The 10,000-nt window shown below is 36.1% G+C and overlaps 2 protein-coding genes across 3 annotated transcripts in view; one reads left to right on the top strand and one right to left on the bottom strand.

Annotated features, from left to right (window-relative positions):
* Window positions 1-8,215, top strand: part of LOC138005490 (uncharacterized) — a 15,285-nt gene extending 7,070 nt beyond the window's left edge. Inside the window, exons 11-20 of one of the 2 annotated variants that reach the window (XM_068851715.1) lie at window positions 641-742; window positions 1,568-1,644; window positions 2,522-2,636; window positions 3,406-3,447; window positions 4,609-4,675; window positions 5,120-5,227; window positions 5,586-5,650; window positions 6,578-6,667; window positions 6,750-6,850; window positions 7,453-8,215. In XM_068851715.1, the coding sequence (XP_068707816.1) occupies window positions 641-742; window positions 1,568-1,644; window positions 2,522-2,636; window positions 3,406-3,447; window positions 4,609-4,675; window positions 5,120-5,227; window positions 5,586-5,650; window positions 6,578-6,667; window positions 6,750-6,850; window positions 7,453-7,623 (938 nt within the window). In that variant the 3' untranslated portion in view covers window positions 7,624-8,215. The remainder of the gene's footprint in view (window positions 1-640; window positions 743-1,567; window positions 1,645-2,521; window positions 2,637-3,405; window positions 3,448-4,608; window positions 4,676-5,119; window positions 5,228-5,585; window positions 5,651-6,577; window positions 6,668-6,749; window positions 6,851-7,452) is intronic. The other variant, XM_068851711.1, reaches the window with a different exon arrangement.
* A 1,388-nt stretch (window positions 8,216-9,603) lies between these two features.
* LOC138005503 (alpha-2-macroglobulin receptor-associated protein-like) overlaps window positions 9,604-10,000 on the bottom strand; it is a 6,811-nt gene continuing 6,414 nt past the window's right edge. Inside the window, exon 4 of the mRNA XM_068851723.1 lies at window positions 9,604-10,000. This exon is cut by the window's right edge and continues 252 nt beyond it. The gene's annotated coding sequence lies outside the window, so the exon portion shown is untranslated.

The raw sequence follows: 10,000 nt of genomic DNA, 5'->3' as shown, positions 1-10,000 counted from the left end.
CGATTTGCCAATGGACCAATTTGGCAAACTCAGTGTTGTACCCAATTTAGATCCTGTGGGAATAAAACATTTTGTTTCAAATACACTGTATTTCCATATGAATGCTACATTATCATGCAAATGCAATACACAAAGAATCTTAACCCCGAATTGGGTACAACATTGTGTTGGCCAAATTGGTCTATGTCAGCTTTCAAATTCTTTATGGTGGTCAGTTTGTCATACCAACTCAGTTGATAAACCCATTTCTGTCTTTTGAGTGAGTTGCTTTTAACATCTTCTGCTACAACTCTTTCTCTCTCTCGTAAATTTGCATGCACTGGCCCATTCTTTTAACATAGACTGTGTGATAAGCCGAATGATGACTTTTATTTTATTTTACAAGTTTTTTAAATTCAAATATGAAGGTGACGAGTTCCTTTTCATCAGATTCAGCTTCCTTTTCCAAGTCTCCACATTCAACTCACATTTTTTTTTATGAGGGATTTGAACTGCATGCTAAAGCACCATGGACTAACATAGAATAACAAGAATGAGAATGTTTTAGGACAAATTTTGACTCTTACGGTGTTTTAAATTAATATTGATTATTTTGGTTCTTTAAATGTAGTTCCAAGTTATCCAATTTGTTTGCTTACAGGTCTTTACATAGCATTTTATCTCTGTGTTATGGCTTGCTACTCCATAATGAGTGTGCCTTATAATGGATTAATCGCTGATTTAACACCACCCTTTCAAAGAGGTGAGAACTTTGTGATTATTACTGTAACAGTAACTGTCTTCCTCAATTTGAAGTGGAGTTCCTCCTGAAGGATCACATTCTCCCTTAATTCTGAAGAGCTAAACCCTTTTAAAATGCTGAACAGTCACAGTGTATAGGTGTAGTGCACCATGATGCCGTAACAAGGATTCTAAAACAAAATGCAATAAAACTGGCCCTTGAAAAATAGTTATTTAATTAGTAATAAAAGAAAAATAATAAATTGACTATACTAGACATGTTCCTTGTGGTGTTCTTAGGGCTTCTAAAAAAAAGAATAAAAGCAACAGATTAAAGAAACCCAGTTGACCAGGGAAAAAAGTCAACTATTTAGAAGCACATAGCACTTGACGTGAATCTAGGCAAGGCTTTCCATAATGACCCCATCTTGCAGTCAGAGTGGCATTTGACCTGGGATCCTCTGGATTTCAAGTCTGACTTGCAAAAGACTTGATGACCTTGCATCTCAAATGTTTACTCAACTAGTTTCTAAATAATGATGAAGAGTGGAAACATTAAACTTGATTATGTTAATAATATCACTATAAAAATATTGATGATTACTGTGATTAAAGTGGAAAATAATGTTGGTTATGGTAACAAAAAGAAATCAACTCGTCAGTCAACGACAATCATAGCACGTGTCAGTAATGTGTTGGTGGCGTGCCGGTAGCATTTCAATTTGGTGGTCAGTTTTCTAACATAAGTTTTTACATGAAGCTTAAAGAAATGTTTAAACTTATAATTTCAATAAATTAATTATCAAAATGACCTTAAATTTGAAATAACGTGATTAAATCTAACTAGGATTCAGTTCTGGTGTTATGGGGGCTATGACGTTAGTGGGGAATGTTACTGGAGCTCTCATAGGATTTTTCTTTCCGGTGAGTATAACATACAGGAAATTGCTCAATGTTAACTCAGGTTAATAAATTGCTGGAATGGTTGGTTGTTATAGCAAGAGCTGCAGGGATAAAAGAAAAATATAACTGTTGCTAAATGTTGATAAATTAAAGAGGACAAATCAGAAATCAATAATTATGCAGATAAACTGAAATAATTATAATTACAATGTAATGGAGTAGATGCATGTAGTTTGGTTAAAGATGTGTTGAATTATTTGATATAACCATATTAATTCTTGTATTAATTATCATAGTACAAAGTAAAATATGGGCTTAAATTTAAAGTAAAATGATACTATGATTCTCAGTTGAGTACGACACTAGGAAAGTTTAATTTGGTGACAAAGTTTTAGCATAAAAGTTCCCATGTTGTGAAGTGCAACTTGCTTCATTTCTCCAAGGGTAACTTTTCGGGTTTTGATACCATTTGACTGGTTAATTGGTGACCAGTTTGATTTAACCATTACCATTTGTAGCTTTTGGTGGGCTTCATCGTTCATGACGTCAAGGCTCTAAAAGTTACTCTTGGAAACAAAGTAAGTTGCCCTTGACAACATGGAAACTCAAACATTGAAACTTTGTTGCAAAACTTCCCAGTGCTGTACATACTCAACTGAGAATAATATTGATCTTCTTTTGTTTCAGATTATGATAATGAATAATTATTAGACAAAGACAAATTAAAGTTGAAGTGGTTAGAAAAGTTGAACCACAACATCTACAAAGCTACAAAGCTAAAATATAAAAATTGTTATTGGTCAAAAGTAAAGTACATGTTTGATTGCCACAAATATTTGGCGTGCAATGCAGACCTGTACTTAACAAGATAACATTGTTTTAATTTGTATTTGTGTAGAAAATTGGAGTTGTTGGCACATATTCATTGGTAGCTGTCCTGTACTTCATCTGTGTGCTTCTTACCGTTCTATCATGTCCAGAGCCAGCAATTCATGCAACCCACAAGGCAGTTAGTGAGTATTATCTCCCCTCATTGTTTTTTTGGGTAATGGTAACAAATCCGATCCCAAAAGACATTTCAGCCAACAGTTGGCCAACTGTTGGTCGACTGTCAGTAGCCGACTGTCAGTCGACGCATCACTTGATGCTCACTGACTATCAAAATACCGGTACATGTCATGTGTTGGCCGACGTGTTGGCTATGTCGCCGATGTGTTGACCGACGCATTGTTTGGATCAGATTCACTACAATACTCATTATGACATAATTTGATTAACTCCTGAGAACTTTCCTTTGTTGTCAGCACAACTTTCAATTAACTATTCTAAATAAAAGTGATAATCGCAGTTAAAATGAAGTGACTTTTAATGAGAAGTTGCAAAAAAGCTGAAAAAACCCAGGCGTGAACAGAACAACAAAGCCGTCATTTTTCCAGGCTTGTTTGCAAATGCTCAAAATTCTTCGTTAACTGCGATAAACACTTTCACTTCGAATTATATACAGCATTAACCAGAGTTCAAGTATATGAAATTTCATAATTCTCTAGCTGTCATGCATGAACTATGTTTATCATACCAACTTTAAAATTATGCTTTCTTTGTGTTTTTTCTGCTTCAATTCATTGATTCAGTGGCTTTGTTTCATTGAGTAAATGTGCATGAAAACATCAGGGCTGTGTATTCTAACTGATGTAGAAACCCACAGGAGAATTAATTAATTTCTACCAATGGTGCAAATCAAATGAAACTGTTTAAAGCAGTTGCTTGTTATCTTATACTTAGATCTGAAGGCTGTATTTCAAGCCTACTGGGAGCCTCTGAAAGGTGAAGTACAGCTGTAACTGTTTATAAGTTTATTAACCCTTTGACGTCCAAACTGGCTGAAACCAGTCAGACTTAATATTTTACTCTGTCTAATGCCAGAATATTTTACTTTGTCTAACGCCAGACGATTTTACTTGTCAATGGGGAACCCCTGGACGTCAATGGGTTAAGTACTGTTTGATAAAGTCGTTGGAGTGTTTTATCTGGTTTAAAACCATGAGGCGAAGCTAAGTGGTTTTAGACCAGATAAAAAATGGCATACGCATTCTTTGAAAAGCTTCAAAACACTCCACAAAAAAACTTGACTCTCTGGAGTCCAGACAGTGGTGCAAAATGTGAAAGAATACCTTTATTTTGACACGATAGTAAAGCTGACAAGCTTGTGGGGTCGAGCGTAAATTAAAAAAATTAAAAATCTATTTACGAGCTAGCATCAAATACATGTATGTACGATATTTACTGTAACAGTGGAATAGAGATTTCCCCCATGGGAAATTTAAATACTTCCCGGCATTTTAAGAAATAAAGAAAAAGTCATTTATTTAAGTATATAAGTGAAAGAAACGGGAGCCCGTCAGTAGGAACAATCCTTCGAATTGAGTTCTCGATCAGGCGTTTTGACAAACCTAATTATTTTTAGAAATGTCTAGTTTCCTGTGAATGAGACTTCCGCGGGAGCCCGATGGCCAATCACAACGAACTAACTTGATGTCATAGTCTCGCTGAACTGGAACTGCCTTTGTTTTTTGTGGAAAAGGTAGTCCATTAGAGCGGTGTTTAAAAATGTCATGACATAGGCTTAGTATGGGAGTTGTTCGCTCCTAGTCATGGGCTCTTGAGGAAACTCAAAAAATTTCTTGCTTTATTGCTTGCACGAGGCACAAAACCTCTGTAAGGAAAATATTCTAAATTTTGATCCACCTTTTTGCTTTTGTGTGGGCTTTGGATTTCACCATCATTTCAATGACTATTAACCCAGGGGTTCCCCGTTGACGAGTAAAATCATCTGGTGTTACACAGAGTAAAATACTCAGGCGTTCAGGCTGGTTTGGGTGTCAAAGGGTTAAAACGTACCGGTAATTACATTGTAAAAAATACTGAAAACTGAGATTCTGCACTGGGGCAAACAAAATTAATTTTAATTGTTTTTTTGATTGACAGAGCGAGATTTCAGATGGGTTTTTCTCACCCGATTTCTGATGCAACAAGGTGTTGCGACAGTAACAGGGTAAGGATGACAAGAACTGGTTTTCACCATCATCATCACTTTAAACGTCTGACCTCAGTAAATATTGCAGACTGGCTGGCCCAATACTCACTGTATTAAGAAAACTTAGACTTTCTAGTCCTCTGGTACAAGGACGTATTAAACTGCAGGCCCCATCTCACAACTTTCTTGTAACATTCTGTAGAACTAATTAAATATTAAATTAAAGAACCCCCAGACTATTTGCAGAGAGTAAGGGAGTCCCTGATATCAAGATCAGTACTTATCTCTCAAGAAATCATGGCAGCCTTGGCATGATTATTTAAAGAAAGCTGACGGTGTCATGTACAAATCAACAGCGTAGAGCGTAGGCAAAAGCGGCCATGAAATCAAATTCAGAGGCAATCATGCACTCCACGGAACATAATTTTAGCAAACGCTTCTAATGTAATTCATTTTCCTCAGATTTCTTGAGTTTTGGCTTGGGGATATGGTTGTGTTACCAAACTGCTGGTCACCGGAGAGGAGTGTTGCAATGCTTTTGCTTCCAATGTTGTTTTCTGCTGCATTATTGTAAGTGTTTCATAACAACTACAGTTTACAATCTTGATAATGACATCAGCGCAACACATATGATTACATGTGTGAAGTTCTGTGTAGCCCAGTCTGCAAGTTTATGGAAGCATGGTTAGCGTTAACCAGGGTTAAATACCATGGAAACCTATAAGTTTTGATACCTCTTAACCAACAGTTAGCACTAACCAGGCTTTGAGCAACGGGCCCTGGTAGTTCAAAAGCAAAATGACAAAGAGGTCATTTGCATTTGTTTATTGCATTCTTCCTCTTTAAATATGGTTACCTTAGATCAAAGAATAATTAATTTTGATAAAATCACATAGTAATCTGCATTTAACCATGTTTTCTTTGTTAGTTCTGTTATTGGAGGATTTCTCTCCGATAGGCTTGCAAGAAGGAAACCTCTTGTCATAGGATCAGGTGAACATCAGATACAATTATATTTATTTAACATGTGCACCTTAGTAGTTTCATTAACATGCAGACTGCGAAGTTTGAATTCCAATTAAAAGTTTCATCTTTTAATGCCATCAATCACTTTGGCTACAACAGTTAAGCAGACTTTCAATAACAGAAACCAACAAAGGGGGTCAATCCAACCAATAGTAACGCTGAATAACTTGCAAAAAAGAAGGAAACCATTAATAATTGGAATTTGAGCTTTAAAGTCAACAAGTTCATAAAAGGTACACTAACTTGTTATTTAAAAACATAGTGGGTAGTTGCCAATAGATAGGAAGACCACAATCAGGGAGAGCAAACGGCAAGAGGTAACCATGGCAACTATGGGTAAACCCTGTCATCACTCAGTAACAGCCTACATACTGACCATGTTATGGGAGAGGAGGGAGGACCAGGAAAATGAAAAGAATCTTGAATCTGTTGACACAGATCATTGTCACTCCTACTAGTCAATAGGCTAAATTAGGGGGTCCACATAGTTTTTCAGTGGCTACAGAGGTTGCTATCACTGAGCAATGACAAACCACAAGGGCAAGTGAACCAATAACACCAGCTACTAAGCAGCCATCCATTCCGAGCTAACTTTGTTCATGATTAACCACATTTCTTGTTTCTCAAGTAGAACAGTCTTTAATCGAGTAGCCAGTCATTCATAACAGGATCAAAGTAATGAGGTGGTAGGGTGCAGGTAGAACTAGAAGGGAAAAACAAAAATTTTGTTTTGCTTTTTTCCTCTGACTGGCCAAGAGTGTCGCACATTATAACGATTTTAAGCCAGTGATTAAGGGTAGTTTTTGCTAACTCCAAAGTTTGTTGATTGAAGAATTATGCATTAATAAATTAGCTGTGGATAAAGTTGAAATTAATGCTATTTTTCTCCTAAAGCAATACTGATGAGCATCTGTGCAGTGATACTGGCTGGATTGCAGGGCAAGTATGCTTTTTATGCAGCAATGCCTGTGGCCCTAACATTTGGTGAGTACATTACTTGTAGCAAGCTCGGAAATGTGCATTGTACAACTTAAATTCCTGTGTAAAATAATTATTTTAATTTCAGGGGTAGGATTCGGAGCTTATTGTGCAGTGGATTTCGCTCTGGTGATGGATGTTCTTCCTAATGACAGAGAGAAAGCAAAAGATTTGGCCGTCTGGCACCAGGTGAACATAAACTTGTTGGTACTTGCTGTGTGACTTCTCCCGCTGTCTGTGGCAGCTTGTCGTGAGTCCCGGAGGATAGTTTGTGTGGCTAGATAACTTAAGTGTTTTTAGGAAATGACCTGGCTTACTAGAGCACTTGTGATTTGTATGAGCTGGCTAAATTTTTTTCCTGAACTGTAAGAGAACTGGTTCTGTCTTTTTGTGGTAGAGCAAGGCTATGAATCACAAAGGTACCCAGCCATGCATGTTGCCTTCCTCCAAATCTCGCAAGTTCTGGATCATCAACTCCAACCAGCAGCAAACCATTTGATTGGGCCTATTTGGGAATTCTTCTTAGACATCCAAACTGGCTTTTGTTTGCTACTCGTAATGTAGACAAATAAAGAGTCGTGCAACACTTGGGCTAATCATTAAGATAGCCAAGTTCCGTAAGAAAGATATCTTGGAGCAAAATTTAGGACTAACAAAATGCAACGTATGTATGGAACAGAATCTGAGAACCTCAAAACAAAACAAAAACTAATTAAATGGTGGAAGAGGACCCATTCCTGCTCTCACTTCACTGACAGTTTCATAAAATTAATGCACTCTTCTTTTTACAGGCTCTTGTTTTGCCACAAGCGATAGCCACACCCACTGGAGGAGTCATACTGGATATTTTTGAAAGACTAAGATGTGACATTGGTCTTGGATACATTATTCTCTTTCTAGTCACATCTGTCTATTTTGTACTGAGTGGAATTTTTGTTTTTAATATAAAGAGAGCCAAATAGAAAGAAAATGATGGTAAGATAAATTCTGGGTTGAATGCCTGGTTAATTAGGTCTGGCTTGTCGCCGATAGAGTCTTATAGACCACTTTCATAAATGGCGACTTTCTTTTGTATTATTTTATGTTAATTAGACCTACTGCCCTCATTTTGAAATTTGCTTGTCATAGCGAGTCTACAAAGGCTTATTAGCATTAAAACAAAAGAATATTTTATTTGGCTGCCATTATGAAAGAGGTCTATAGATAATTTTAAAACGAGCAAGTAAAAGGCACCATTTTGATGCATAATAGTAAATATTATGTTTTGTTGATTTTGACTAAATTTTTTGGTGCTTGAAATTTTGGGGGTATTTTATGACTTTAGGGAGTGGATTTATTTTAGAGAATGCAGAATCTCTACTGTTTATGCCTGCCAACAATTTTACAATGCATTTGCATGGATTTATGGACCAGCCCAGAAAACAGAATGAGATGAAATATTTTTCATAAGAGTTATTTAATAATATTACATGTAATTGAATTTAAAAGAAGTTTTAACTAGGGAGTTTACATAGAGGTTGTATTTTTACAAATATTTCAATGTAGAGATGGGATGTAAAGATTATTAAGCTACAACGTTGTTTCAAAACCATTACAAAGCATACAATAATAATTACTGTTATACAGTACTGGCCACAGGAATAGCAGCATTACACGCTCGTATCATGTGCACAAGTGTGCTTATTGCGCACGCATTACGCAAGAGTAAAAGAATACAGGAAAGTGTGTAAATAATTACACAAAAATTCTTCACAGTGCGTGTTTTGCGCGTAAATCTGCCATCTTGCATGCATTTTACACGCGTGTAGGTGCTGCTATTCCTGTGGCCAGTACTATTTATGTTGAAACCTTTGTTTGGATAACAAAGGTTTTAACAGGTACAATAAAATAATGCACCGTACAATTACAACAGATCTTTGTTTGCATTTTTTGCCTCGTTAGCACATTTAGGTATCGTTTTCCAATCATTCAACCAAGGATAAAGTGTATCATGAGCTATCTCTGAAAATTTGAATGCGATATACCAGATAATCTCTGAGCAATGATGCTTTGAACATTCGAAATTGTACAGAGAATGTATGGAATCATTAGTGCCTTTGCCACCCAAGAATGTATCAGTTTTGGGGGCTAACAAGTGGCTCTTTATGAAAGCTAAAAGTTTAAAAATGTCTTTTACCTTTTGAGGACAATAATTTGAAAATTAGCATGATGCCTTCTGTAAGCAAACTCCTATGCAAAGATTCCCTTATTAGTTTCAAGACCTATATGTTTAGGAGTATCAACATGGTCTGTTCATACTAATCCACAAGGATTGTTTATTTGTTTAGCCTACGTAAAGAAATAGGTTATGTTTATGACAACACAAGCACCTATAGCATGTCATGGCACCAGTAATTATCACACTACTTGATGGCTATAAATTATTTCGTACTCTTTACTGCTTTTCTGAATGTGATTAAATATTGAACAAAAATTAAATGTTAAATTGTATTAATATTACATTTTTGAAAGGTCAACAGGAACTCCCTTTCCTCAGCACCCTAAGTTTTGGAAATAGTCACTCATGGTGGCCGAAAAATGAAATTTGCAATCATGTGAAAGATAAATTTCAATTTCATTTTGAAAAAAAAAAACCCTCCACGGCTTTGATTGTAACTAAAGTCATCTTCAAGACAGCCAAACTAGTTTTGTTGTCAGTTGACGGCCACGCTTGTTCTTATTTTTAAACCTTTCCTGTTTGAGAGCGAGACTTATCGATAAATTAAACTGGTATTAGATACGGCAGTAGTGTATTATTATTATACTCTAATGCCAGCCGCATCATGCGCACCATGAATGGGTTAAATATTTACAGTAACTATTTCATGTATCAATGGACAATATTTTGAGATGTGAAACGAACAGAAAAATGGAGGGAAAATGCAGTAAAGTAAAGTAAAGTATTTAAACCTGTGCAAAGTGTTTCTTTATTTCAATTTTCTTGCATTATACATGTACATGTAGAAATTAAACTCAGCATTATAAAAACCTCGTTTAGTTTACAAATATTTTACAAAAGCTACGCTTGTGGACGGCGAACCTCTTGCGTCACTAAAGGACAAAATGCAACATCAACTAATAAGTGAGAAGACAATTTGATGTACGCCAGGTGTATGGTGTGGATTCTTACTGTGTGATGTCAGCACTCTGTATTGCATTTCCCAAAACTGATTCAGGACTCATTATTTACCCTTACAAATACATGTAACTGAGGAGTGCTTAACTACATGTATGCTAGCAAAACAGTTCTTTTCTTCTCTTGATTAAGATATTTAATTAATGGTGAGACCTACCTAAAAT

Source organism: Montipora foliosa, chromosome 1, assembly GCF_036669935.1.
Source record: "Montipora foliosa isolate CH-2021 chromosome 1, ASM3666993v2, whole genome shotgun sequence".
NCBI lineage: Eukaryota > Metazoa > Cnidaria > Anthozoa > Scleractinia > Acroporidae > Montipora > Montipora foliosa.
This window is presented reverse-complemented; position numbering and strand designations above follow the sequence as displayed.